Source organism: Neolamprologus multifasciatus, chromosome 11, assembly GCF_963576455.1.
Source record: "Neolamprologus multifasciatus chromosome 11, fNeoMul1.2, whole genome shotgun sequence".
NCBI lineage: Eukaryota > Metazoa > Chordata > Actinopteri > Cichliformes > Cichlidae > Neolamprologus > Neolamprologus multifasciatus.
In genome coordinates this window covers 17,959,496-17,973,067 of record NC_140449.1, presented here as the reverse complement: position 1 = coordinate 17,973,067, position 13,572 = coordinate 17,959,496, and the positions used below count along the sequence as shown (strand labels likewise).

The following is a 13,572-nucleotide window of genomic DNA, read 5'->3' as shown; positions in this document are numbered from 1 at the left end:
AATGAAAATAGAGCCAGATATAGTATTTCATTTCTGTTTTTACCTTATAGCTAATAATAGATGAGATTTATGACTTTGTCAGGGCAAAGTTGAAACTGTACCCTGCAACTGTAACCACCTGATTTGAAAGAACATCTCTGTGCAGGATCACTCTAGCAGGACTAATATAGTGTTCTTAGACCACTAGGGGGAGATCTTCCTACATAATTTTGTTGGAGAGTCTAGTAAATATATTCAAAAAGGATTATAGAGAAGAGGACAGATCTGAATCTCAGTTTTATGGTGAATGTGATATAGAAACAGATATCTGAAAGCAACAAGTATGGAATTATATGTTGTTAATCATAGCCCTAGGTTAACCCCAATCCCCTCCGTTCTGTGTGTTGGTCTCACAGGTGCAGTGGCTAGTACGGAAGTGAAGCAGAAACTCCAAGAGTTTCTGTTGAGCAAATCAGCTAAAGACTCTGCTAGCAATGGAGCTAATCATTCTTTCATTCAGCACCCAAAACTCTGGTATACGTAAGTGCTTTCCATTGATTTAGAGCCCGATAAAATGCCATGTTTGGGTCACACAGAAACATATATTACAGCTATTTTATTTATTCTTGTATTAACAGGTCCTCTCACCACACATCACTGGACCAAAGCTCTTCACCTCTGGGCGGCACATCGCCCACTTGCCAGTATACTCTGCCATCGCCCGTAGAGAGCAAGGACGACTTCCCCTTGAGGAAGACAGGTTTGCTAATTTGCAAATGCAAACACCACTGAAATAGAAATGCAAATACATATGAATACTGTACATACATAAATATACAGCCATCTAATTTAACTATTTCAGTGTGCTTTCTTCTGCTAGTCATTTTATTACTTTCTAAAGATTAGGCTCATTGCGCCCACCCCCGTGTTTCCTCCAGGGCTCAACACAAAACATGCAAAAGTTAACTTGTTTTTTTTTCTTTTTTTGTCTTCTTGATTCTTTTTTGGATCATTTTAAAACATGATAGACAGACACGGGCACTGCAATTTTCACATGTTTTTCTTTCACAAGCATAGATCTGCTGTTTTTTGTACTAATATTAGCTTGCCAATATTAGCTTAACAAGGCCCACATTTATCCCTATGTTATAATAATAAACCCAGTTCAAAGGCCTCTCTGAAGCTGATTAGTGGTAAATGAAAGAATTATGGCAGATTAATTTCTCCTGACTTACAGGCTTTAAAAACTATTTTAAAAAAACACAGGTTGTCACTAAAAAGCAGCTCAGGTTTGTTGGTTTAAAATTTGAGGAGTTCCTGCTGCTCTCGCTTTGCAAAAGCATAAAAGCTTGCCAAGTTAAAAGCTTCATAATTTGGCAATGAGGTCATCAAATTATATTGTCTTCTTTTCCCTTCTGTGTCTCTTTTAATTACACTGGAAAACAGTTCTACTTGTTGAGTTATTTAACTACAGTCCTGTCGTGTTGTGCGTGTACACAATTTGGAGATCAGGAAGAAGAATTATACCTTATAAAATAAAGCCAGTTCATGTCAAGAGCAAATATTAGAAAGGTAAATGAAAGCTGTGGGAAATTTTATTTATATTGCATCTTGATCTCTGTGTGCGTTACCATTTTGTGAAGAGGAGAAGGAATATCTCCTCTAAATATCTATTTACACTTTTGAGACGTACCTTTAGACAAAGACACAATGTAAGGGGTGCAACAAGTGGAAAATCATTTATCTAACACAACAGAGAGACTGTTTATGGCATTGTTTGCATTTCAGTGCCCATTTAAACAAATAAAAGGGGGAAGGATAACAGTTTGTTCTCTCCGCTTCTCAGACACATTCGTGCATCCATTTATGGCTCAGTCGCTTGCACTGATAAATCTACTTCTAACCCTCTAACCCTTTGGATTCCTGGATCTATATGTGGTCATTTCCTGCTTAGGCCTTCCTCCCCCACTTCCTGCCTGTCTTCATTAAAGCCCTCTGAGAGCTTGGCACGCGAGGGGGATGCACAAAGGTAGTGTTGTTCCCCGAACCACCGGCTGTCACTGATAGCTGATTGGCAGGTGTTGCCGTCTTAGAACTGGCACTGGCAGGATGAACCTCGACAGGACTGTTTGTTTAAGCAAAGATAGCTCTCTCAAAACAAAGTGGAGAAGACTCGAGTGCGCCGTGTTAGACTCCCCGCTGCTTCAGTCGGCCAGGCGGCTCAGCATCCTCTTTTACTCTTTGACTCTGAGGTTAACGATGAGGTTTGCGATGCACGTGCAGCGTTTATTTCACAAGCTCATAACTTGGTGATCAGTAGCTGTCTTTTCTCATATTCAAGTAAGCTTTTTGCATTTAATTCCTCACCCTTAAAAAAGGGAACCAAGTGCTTACCCTAATCAAATGTTGTGTTTTTTAGGAAAACCTTAAAACCAACTAAAATTTAGTAATTTTTTAGTAAGTATTAGTCTCTAATTATGACTTCTGCTATTAGGTGCCCTGATAATAATTGGTAAATCTTCCCTAAAAGTAAACAATAGTGTTAGTGTCATTGTCGCTATTTTACTTACTCAAGTAGTTTAAAGAATTTTACATGATTAACTTGTTTACTCGGTATATATCCTCTTTGTTTCAATTCCTGGTACTGCAGCAGGCCGAGGGCACGCGATAGTCTGTGGCAAGAATAGTTGCAGCTTAGCAGTAAGAAGTGCAACACCCTCCCTAGTCTTGACCCAGTTACTAAATGTGTGCATTCAGCAGGTGCAGGAAAGATTTTCAAAAATAATCCTGCAAAGGTAAAACTGTAAAAAGCCCAAAGTAAAACAAAGTGAGGTTTGTGTGGAGCCTCTCTGTGCTAAGAATATAATCGGATTTTTGTATCTGAAAGATTTATTAAAAGAAATTAAGGTGCTGATCCTAAAAGATTGAATGTCTAAGGTGAAAAGGAATGCACCTTTGGCTAAAAAAATGTTTCTGAAATAATGAGCACTATTATTTTTTTTTCTGTTCAGCATTAATTAAAACAAGGATGCCCAAAACAATGCATAGCTGGCCTCCTTATGTAGAGAACACACACCTTAGCTTTCCACTCAGCCATCTATCCAGGTCCAATCTCTAATGGGTACAAGTGCTCACAGTGACAGCAGAGCTAAAGTTCTGATTAAGTGGCGATAACGTAAGGAGATTGATTTACGACCGCACAGTAATGTTGTCATTAAGTGAGACGTCGGAACAGAAGTGACCCAGGTGCTCAGAGTTTATGCTTTTCCGCCGCCATCATTACCTCCTGTTGCACTGCGTATCGGGGCTTTTTTTTCCATAGAGACCAGTGAGAAAGTGTTTGTTCACAAGCTGCTGTCTGGCGTTCCCGTGGCGACCAATTGGGATGCGTAGCTTGGTGGCAGCAGCGTGTAAAAATAGAAAGCAATCAAGGCAGCAGGGCGTGAAGCAAATTCATAAGACTCCCAACAGCGTTTTCTCTCCATTTATCTCTCCTGCCTCCTTTCTTCCTCCCTCGCTCTCTTTCATTCTACCTCACACCCACAGGATTAGAGGTCTGTGCCACGTATTAGGGAAGAGGGTTTTGCTGCTTTTGACAAAAGCCAGAAATAGCAGCATTTGGCCCACTCTCCTAGCTTTGCCCCCATCACTTCTCCCTCTCCTCCTCCCCACAGTGTTCCCTATGTAAAGTATAGCTGTATATTGTACATGGCGGAAGGCCTGTTTAATTATTGATCCGCTAAATAATTGAAACAGGTTGGCTATTGTGTAACAGAGGGTTTACATAACTTTAGCACAGCTTTGTGCTCTGGCTTTCAGTCAAAAAATCAGCTTATCCATTCTGCTTATTTATTTATGTGTGAAGGTAGCTGCGGTTTTTCATTCCTAAAAGGTTGACGGGAAGTCTTTGCAAGACATAACTAACAGAGTCACGGTTCAGTGGTCGTAAAAGTGTTGCATCCATATAAGTGATGGTTACATGATTCAAAATGAATTCCTTTCTATGATTCATCCTCTGGTCTTTGTTTATCTCTTTCTTCGTCAAATGCATCAAAGATATAGTTCTTCCAACAACCTTAATGATCATGTCATCAGTACTTATTTAAAGGGTCTATTTGTTTTTTGCTTCCCATTCTTAACATTTACCTCCAATCTGTTTATCTATAGGCATTGATTTGCATGGCAAAAATTTATTCTCAGTTGCCAATTTTTGTCAAAAATTTGTAGAAAAAGTCAAAAGTTTGGTGCTTATATTGAAGCATTATTAGAATAGAAGTCTTGGACCAGACCATTTCTGCTGGGTAAATTTGACCCACTTAAAAAGTGTTTAATAGTGTATAATAATATAATAATATAATAGTGTTTAAGAGCCAAAACTTCAACATTTGATCAACATATTTAATCCATAATAAAGAAAAATGGGGAAGTCTGAAGGCATTGTCTGTCATGAAGGATACTGGTGGTCAGCGCCGAGGGGGAAGTGCATTAATAATAAGTCTGGATCACTTGAGGCCAGGCTGTGTGTGAGTGAGGCTTTTTGGTAATGTGCTCTGATTGTGTATTTGGGTATCTCTGGTTCGCATTAGGAAGAGGAGAGTGTGGGGAGAGCCTCAAACATCTGCCATGTTTTTGTGTTAGTTTAACTGTTGCTACTGTATCAGACTGTGGTCACCAGGGCGGCAGGTAGCGGACTATTTCACTTAGAGCCTGTGTGTTGCTCAACCTAATTTAGTCCAGATGAGGTGGAAATGGGCCCAATCCTGACTCATTTAATTTATCTGAAACCTGGAAATTCTACGAAACTGAGGTTGTAACATGTCAGGGCATGACAACAATGCTTTTTTTTGGACATATTTATATTTTGTTTTATGTTATTCTTGTTATTTATTCTTTCATTGATACATTCCATTACTGAGGCTGTATAAACACATCCTGTTTGAATACACTCACATGATAGCATAACTTATCTCCATACGATCCAGACTTACTGAAAAATGTCTTTTATTTTTAGCCTCCGAGCCCAACCTAAAGGTACGATCCAGACTGAAGCAGAAGGTGGCGGAGAGGAGAAGCAGCCCCATGCTAAAGAGGAGAGATGGAAACATCATGACTCCTTACAAAAAGAGGGCTTTGGAGCTAATGGGTGTGTAACATAACCGACTACGTGTTGAATTCCTTTTGTTCTGTTACGTATGCAGACAATCTTCAATAGCTTATTATCAGTTCTTAAAATATTATCTAAAAGCAACACAAGCATATGTTGTAGTATTATAATTACATGATGGCTATTGCACTTTGATGTAAAAAAATACCATTGTAATCAGGCAGCTGTGACCATACGCATTAAGCTGTCGTGAGGCTTACAGCTGTTTTGCTAAGCCTCAGTGCATGTGTGTTGTGTGCAGAGTGTGAGCACGCATACTGCGTCTAACTCCTTGATGTTTTGTAGATTCTACGCCCACTAACAGTGCCCCTGGCTCTGGCCCCAGCTCTCCCATAGGGGCTTCAAGTGCCTTGGGGGCTGAAAATGGACCCTCCTCTCTGCCTACTACCACAAAAACGGAGGTATGTTTATAAATCATACGCACTGCAACTGTTGTGCCAAAAAAATAAAGCAGCAGGGTCTAAATTCTTAAGCTTTTCCACAGGCATATCATTTGAATAGCAAAAAATAATCATTTAAAGTCAGGGCACTAAACGGCTCTCTGCCCTTCTGCTTGCAGCTATAAAAACAGCCAGTTGTCCCTCCGTCTGTTACACTTCAGTGAAAATGGCTCCCTACACTGACATTACATGGGCACAGCTCGACCCACATGCTGATTGCCCATGTTTTCTTTTATAAAGATGGCACTATGTAGGAAAATAAATTTAGCCCGTCTTAAAATGCTAAGTGTAAAAGCAGAAATTTACATCTTTTTTCTATCAAACATTTTTTTTTCTTTCCAGATGTACTTTAGAATTTGTTTTATGCTTTGCAAAGTAAGAAAATCTGTAGTTTGACTGCAAGGCTGCTGTTGGCTTGTCGTTGTGTTCCTGTCACCGGCCTGGCTGCATTCCTATACTGACTTGTTCTGAGGCGTTTCCCAATAGATTCATGGCTGAGTTACTGACCGGAGCTCCCCTCAGATTGAGTTCACAAAGCAGGCCATTATAAAGTGTGGCAGATATGACACATCTCTGAACAATCTTAACAGAGCAGCTGTGTTTTGCTTAACCATCACTGTTTACTCTCCCTGGGACCTCCAGTGACACAGAGAAGGGAGAGACGCCCTGACATCGGGCTGAAGGTTGGGGCTTAGGGAGACAGTCAAACTGTGGATTTTAATTGATATCCCAGGCACTGGTAGCCAAAGACACCCAGATGCTAACAACATAAACACACAGGACTGCTATTGTATCGGCCCTAGCCGGGGCTCTCATGCGAGACACCGGTGGACTGCGGGGCTGCTCGTGGACCTCATGCCTGTTGCAAAAGCAAGGCGTGTTTGTGCACCGTTACATTAGGTATCCTTTTTCAGAGGGAACAGGTCCCTCGGGTCAAATACGGGCCGGATATCCACATACAGGTCACTGAGTACTGGTAGGGGTTGGAAGGATAAACATGGCTGTTCCAAAACCACATGCTGGTCCACTGCTCAGCTGGGTACAGGAAGTATGCCCCATTGCTGATGTTCTCAGAGAGAGTAGCTTGAGGGTGGGGACTGGGGAGTAGGAACAGGCAGAGGGCTGGCTAGGGACTGAGGAGCTGAGGATAAAACGGTAGATTTAGAGGTTTGCATTGCTTTATAATAGCATACCATCCTCAATGGTGCCATTATTTTCCTAAACGCCAAACATTAAAATTCATACCTCTTTGTTTGCGGTGAGGAGGGCTGTTATTTATCATAGGTCATTATGGTCATGGCTGTGCTCATGTTGGCTTGTGAAACTGTGCTCAGCTGGATTCCTAAATCTGCAACCTCCTGTTAAATTTTGTCTCTTTCTCTCTCTTGCTTTATTCCACATGTTTGATGTAGAGATGGCCTTCCCAGCCAAGACTGTTCCGACCAGAGGGCTCTGTCCCCATGCTGAGCTTATACACATCTCCCTCTTTACCCAACATCTCCTTGGGGCTTTCTACTGCATCTTCGCCAATTAGTGTGAGTACCACTTTTGCACACTTACTCATACAAGAAATCTTTCTGCATACACCAGTGTAGCCATTTAGTCAGCGTCAGCGTTTCAACTCGCTCTGTAGGTTGTAAAACCTGCCATCAGTGACTGTCTGGGTGCACAGGTCACTGACCTGCGGCCCCAAATGATTTTATCGACCTTAGATAAATATTGTTCTGGGTCAGGCGTGCTCTTATCCTCCCCTGTTACCTCATTTATCACAGCTTTTAAAAAAGTCCAAGTCCACTCAAGTGCAGCTCCTGATAGCACAACACGTTATATATCATCTTTTAGTTCTCTGGCACATTCCACAGCGGTCTGTGCATCAGCTTCTTCTAACCATCAATGGTCCGATTTCACCCTTAGCTTTACTCATATATGCAACAAGAGCAATTTTCATTCATAAAAAAAAAGCTATTATTGAAGTAGACGTGTTAAAGCCTCCCAATTTTAGAGATTCACTTCCGTTTTCCCTAAGATTTACAACTTTTTATCTTTACTCTTCTATCAGGCTGCTATGGGGTTGAAAGACAGATCAACAGAAATCAAGCACGGACTGCCCGGGCACCTGCTGGGCCCTGTGCCCCTTCAGACAGGCCTGGAGTCTAAGGTGAGCCCCAGCCACCAGGCTCTCCTCCAACACCTCCTCCAGAAGGAGCAAATGAGGCAGCAGAAGATACTCTCCTCTGGTAAGATTGTGCCAAGTATATTATTTTACACATTGTACAACTTTATTACGTCATTTATATTTCATGAATTTGGGAGAAACTTAATAAGAGATTTTGTTTTTCTTTTGACAAGGCCAAGGCTCCATGTCATCACACTCTCAGTCCCCCCTGGCCATGAAGGATCGTCCCTCCAGCACTCGGCCAAAACTACCAAAACACCGGCCCTTGAACAGAACCCAGTCAGCACCGCTGCCTCAGAACACACTGGCTCAACTTGTCATCCAGCAGCAACACCAGCACTTCCTGGAGAAACAGAAACAATACCAGCAGCAGGTCCATATAAATAAGGTACAGTGCTAGTCATCAATATTAATCCGCACGGGAGGATTTTGACTTTCAAATATCTTTTCACAGCATTTTGTATTCCTGTTTGGGCCTCACAGGGTCTTGTTTTACTGCAGGGAGTCTGATTTAATCATTTTGAGCACACAAATGCTCCTCTATTTTTAGCCTTTTGTAAAAGCATCCGTGGCCGCTCAAGTTTACTGACCTGGGCCGTTGCCTGTTCTTCCCTGAAGTCCTTGTGTTATTTCTGCGAGGCCAGGACCTTTTGCCTGACTTCAAATGGGGGAGAAATCCTTCCCCTGCACTAATTTTGTTATCATAACTTAAGGCATCAGTGCTGTTCACATGCTAACTCTGTGAAATTCAATTCATCTTAGATCAAATGAAGAAAAATAAAGTGCCCAGAATGCATTTTGTTCCTCTGTGGCAATATTTGTGTTTCTGCGAGCTGGCCGAGGCGACCTCCCAATACACTGAGTCTAATTATGCTGCTGAGGGACGTGTGCGAGGTGGTAGACACTGTGAAAGGCTGCATTGTGTGAGCTCTCATACTGATGTGTCCCAACACTCAGCCCTGCTAGAGCCATGGGAACCATAGAACAGCTTAAACCTTGAAATAATAAAAAGCACAAAGCTCCACAAGCTGGATTTTGGTGGTGCAGTACAGATGCACAACTTTAACAGTTTTTGTAGCAAAACACGTGCCTGAAAGCCAGAAATTAGTTTTAAAATCATATTATCATCTTATTAAGTATTCTGTGAATCTGATTCTATTGGGAGCTTTGGAAGAAAAAGGGACATATTGTGTAGAAACACGTGAACAGGTTTGGCTCTGATCACTCAGGCCAATGAGATCGCAAATAAAGCCTCTTTAAGTGGAGGTTATAAATGGCCTCTAATCAGGGATGAGCCCTCAGTGTTTATTGAGAGGGATCTCTGAAACATTGTCCTAATTAATTTCCTAGCAGAGGCTTGTCTACAGCTGCTTTGAAACGTCCTTTAGTGCCAGCAACAGTAGGGGGCACTAATGGAAATTTAGAAGCGCTTAGGGATCTTAGGAAGGGGCATGAACTCTGATTACTAGTGCCAAGCTAAGGAGGCTAATTCCTGTAGCTGAAAGGGTATTTATATACGGATTCTGTAGGCTGTAATGTTATTTGTTACCAGCGATTTAGAGGGAAACACTTTCCTGTCTGTTTCTGGAGCCCCCCTGTGGTCAAATAATCATATTATGGCACTGTTAGCTGCCATTGAGCAAAGCCCCAAGACACAAGTATGGAGAATTGTAGCTGTGATTGGTGAAAGAACATTTGTAATAGTGCAATGCTAAATAAATAATCCAGGTTGAGGGTGTAATATGATGTGCTCAAGGATGCCAGTAGAGAGGATGCTGCAGGGAGAATGTTATCTTATGTTTTCTCTTCTCCCTGCAGCAGAACTGTGCAGAATATAAACTATTTTTTTAAAGAATAAAACATGATTTGCAGTTGGCAAGACCTTTTTACGTGTTAGTCTTTATTTTATAATGCAACTAAGTGACACTAATCCACTTTAATGGTCCAGTCACTGCTAAAGAATATTTATTTATGCACATAAAAGGCATGAATATTGGCTAATCTACCCACAACCCTCCTAAATGCACCAGTCAGAAACATTTCATTCATAGGTGGCCTTACCTTAAACAGATATTGGTGTTTGATTGCGCTTGTCAAAAGAAATACAGAATTTAGTTTTCTATTATCCCAAATAATGTACATGTCAGGGTCCTTTCCAGCTCTAAAGTGTTTCTTTTCAGATCCAGTGTAAGAAAAAGATATTTTTGTTGCAATACATGATGTAGAACCATGAAATACTTGAAATACATTGTGTTTTATTTTAGTTTTTGTAGTTTTAAAATTGGGAATGATGTAGTTACAGGGACTGTGAAGAGTTTGCTTTATTTGATTACCAAATAATGACTGAGTTTGTTTTTTTTTGCATGTCTTATTATTATTATGACCATAAATAGACTTATGAAGACAATACCTTTGTTTTTAAAAGCTGCAATTCTGGTTATAAAGCCAGAAACCTCAAGTTCGACTTATTTTTGCTTTTCTCTCATTGAAGATTGATTTTTGGCAACTGTTGACTGTGGGATAGCACCGTTAATATTAAGGCAATATGTTTTGCAGCTGTTGTCCAAGTCCATTGAGCAGTTACGTCAGCCCAGCGCACACCTGCAGGAATCGGAGGAAGAGCAGGAGGAGCAGCACAGAGAGGAAGTAGAGGGCATGCAGGAGGACAGGCTGCCCCCTGGAGGTGTTATCCGGAAGCACACGCTCAGCAGTAGCAGCAGCGGCTCGAGCAGCGAGCTCCCAGACACTCACTACGGGGTCATCAAGGTCAAAGAGGAGCCAGCTGATAGTGAGGATGAGGCTCTGACCAATCAGAGCTTAGAGTCAGAGCAGAGCACCTATCTCCACCAGGTCAAAGGGAGACTGGTGATAAGAGCCATGATCTGAGAGGGGAAGGGGATGAGATCACACACTTGCAACATTCGCAAATAAAGAAGTCTTTAAAAAGATGCACATCTGCAGACAACACATGCACACATACATACGCACACACACGCACGTGCACACAGCAGCTATTGCACAGTAGGCCAGCTCTCCCTGTCATGACATATGACCCCTTTTCACTCAGCTGCAGCCTCACTCGTCCTACACTCTTAAAACTCTCCATTTGTGATTTTTTTGTGCAGTGATCTCTGTAAAATATGTACGTTTCACTTGTGTAAATATGAAAAAAAAAATAATTTAGACCGTTGTTTTTAAGAGCTGCTTTGGTCTTTTTGAGTCTGCTCAGCCGGCAAAACGTTGTGTGTACATATCCTGTGGATTCGGCATCAAAAATGATTTCTAGAGGGAAGTTTGAGCAGGTGTACAGCTTTAAAGAGCCACCTTTTGTTCCCATTGTGTATTTTTTTGTTGGGTTTTTTTGTTGTTTTTTGGATAAAATATTTGAATTCTCTGCTATCCACTCCATCATCGTGTAAGTCAGTAAGTCCTCACAGTACATACCGCATTGTTCTCGAAAATCTGTGATGATGTTCCATGTTAAATGGTCTCAGACCTGAAATAATAAACATCTGTCTTAGAAAGAATGTACACTTAAATCCTAAGAAGGACGCTCCCTTGGGTTGGCTTTTGTGCTGGGAGTGATATTGCCACTGCTCACATTGCAATTTGAAGGATAAAGCACTGTAGCCCTTATTGGGTGTGCAGACACATCCCGAGTCTCCATGTCTCTTACTCTCTTAGCAGTCCCAGAGCCGGGGTTCTGTGTTAAGCTGAGCTCTCCTCCCTCCGTCTCTCCTCTGGGTCCAAATCAAAGCTCGGCCCAGTTCCTGCCCAGCTTTCAGCAGAGGAGTCAGACAGAGAGAACGAGAGAGAGAGAGAAAGGGCCGGGCAGGAAATGCCTTCTAGAAGCCAGGAGTTGGAGTGATTCATGTGTGCAGGAATGTTGAGAGAGGAGGACCTAGGGTTGGAGGAGTCCAAGGGGCCAGGCTTAAGAATTGATTTACTGTCAAAGCGAATTACAAAGTGAGTGGGGATATGGTTAAGGGAGTCCTTTTTAAAGGGAATCGCTTCCTCTGTATTCCCCTGTGGCATGCTTACCTCAACATGCAGGTTTGATGTTACTTCAATAAAAAAAAAAAAAAAAATCAAATTTAAAAAAAAAAAAACAAAACAAAAAAACTGGACGGGACCTCGCTTCTCCGTTATTTTTTGTGAACCCGTTTCCCCCGAAGTGCCCATTGCGACATGTATAGTCTGTCTTAAGGTGATCAATCAGTTGTATTGCATAGCTGTGAACCTTCCTGTTTCATTTATACTGTCGGCTAAATGTTAAAAAAAAAAAAAAAAAAAAAAAAAAAAAACATGAATAAAAACTAAAAGAGGTAGTGTAAGGTTCTGTGTTTGGATTCATGTGAAATCAAAACTGTCTGTCTTATACTGTACATTCAGATTGTCCAGTTTTAATGTTTTTAGTGTAAGTAAACACAATCAGAACAATGTGAGTCTTGTTCTCTTGCTCCTTTGATTTGGTTGTAATGAGAACTCCTTTGCTGCCAGTGGGTGTGGAGGTGGGGAGGTGCGGGGGTCCTGTGGTCTGTTCATAGCAGTTTGCATTTCTTCTCTTTGTTGCCTTGCGTGATAAACCTTTCTTTTTTTAAAAAAAAAATAAAGTTAATTTACCTCTGACTTTTTTGTGTTTTTTCTGATTATGAAGTGAAAGTAGAAAACATCATAAAAAAAGCCCCGAAAGCATATCCACAAACACTTAAGGTTTTTAATCATTTTGAAATTAACATCACAAACAGGTTTCCTAAATCATTAGCCAAGCTTGCTTTTCCCACACTACTGCCGTATTGCCCAGCCTTATATTGCAAGGAGATCTACTTTTTAAAGGGAGCTTAAGGGACTTTCAAAACATTTCTTTGATGTGAGCAAGCGAGGCTTCTTGTTGCGGTATTAGAACAGTCAAGATAAGGTGAGCTCAGAGCAGGTGATATATGACTTGCGTGAATACTTTTCAAACCAAGCTTAAGCAATTTCACAGCAGGCTTAGTTCATGGGCCTGACCTGATATGCTATACACGCAATGATGAGACCAGAAAACTTCAGTCACAGTCTAATGTTGCTCTCTGCAAAAATGCTACTCTGGGAACTTTCAAGTGACAGAAGCAGGAAGGCCTGTTTTTGGCGGTTTCATCTAAATAGCAGATTTAAGAAAATGAATGATATAAAACAACAAATTTTACCCAAACTTTTCTTCTTCTTTTTTTTTTAAATGAAACTTTCATAAGAGCTCCTTGACCATTTTCACAAAGGTGTAGAGTTACTTCAATTTAGGAAGCATTTGAGTTAAATTAGACACTGACTCTTTCTTAAGTAGATTCCATCTGTCTTGGGCTTCAGGCTCTTGTGATTTTAAATGAGCTGTTACAAAGGGAGAAAAAATAACGAAGCCCAAATCCATCTGCGCTGCCCCTCCCCAGCTGCGGACAGGGCCAGTTGTAAAAGCAAACAAGCATTTTTAAAGGTGTAAGGAAGTAAGAACGACAAAAGCCTACCTATTTTCTCTAAATGGAATAAACTCTACGTTAGCCCTGTATTTAATCACCGACTGTGCTTTTTCAGAAAAAAATATTTGGATTGAGTGTGCACATACATATAAGAATGTGCGATAGTGGTGGTACTGATGACTTTGTGGAGTCATAAATTTTAAGGCAGAAAAGCAACAGAAAAACACATTCTTAGCTCCCCAAAATCAGGCAAATCATGAACTACTGTTCAGAGGCACTTGAGTAAAAATGGCAGAGACTAAAAAGCACTCCAAACACTCAACTGCTGAGAACCCTCAAAAACCAGGGTTTATATACAAG

At 41.1% G+C, this 13,572-nt stretch overlaps 1 protein-coding gene across 7 annotated transcripts in view; it reads left to right on the top strand.

Annotated features, from left to right (window-relative positions):
• The window catches only part of hdac9b (histone deacetylase 9b), a 35,989-nt gene extending 24,137 nt beyond the window's left edge, over positions 1-11,852 (top strand). For 6 of the 7 annotated variants that reach the window (XM_085178612.1, XM_085178614.1, XM_085178611.1 and 3 more), the window contains 8 exons: positions 389-519; positions 618-739; positions 4,991-5,122; positions 5,429-5,544; positions 6,996-7,118; positions 7,643-7,820; positions 7,933-8,147; positions 10,316-11,852. In XM_085178612.1, coding sequence (XP_085034738.1) covers positions 389-519; positions 618-739; positions 4,991-5,122; positions 5,429-5,544; positions 6,996-7,118; positions 7,643-7,820; positions 7,933-8,147; positions 10,316-10,645 — 1,347 coding nt within the window. In that variant the 3' untranslated portion in view covers positions 10,646-11,852. The remainder of the gene's footprint in view (positions 1-388; positions 520-617; positions 740-4,990; positions 5,123-5,428; positions 5,545-6,995; positions 7,119-7,642; positions 7,821-7,932; positions 8,148-10,315) is intronic. The other variant, XM_085178610.1, reaches the window with a different exon arrangement.
• The last annotated feature ends 1,720 nt before the right edge of the window (positions 11,853-13,572 follow it).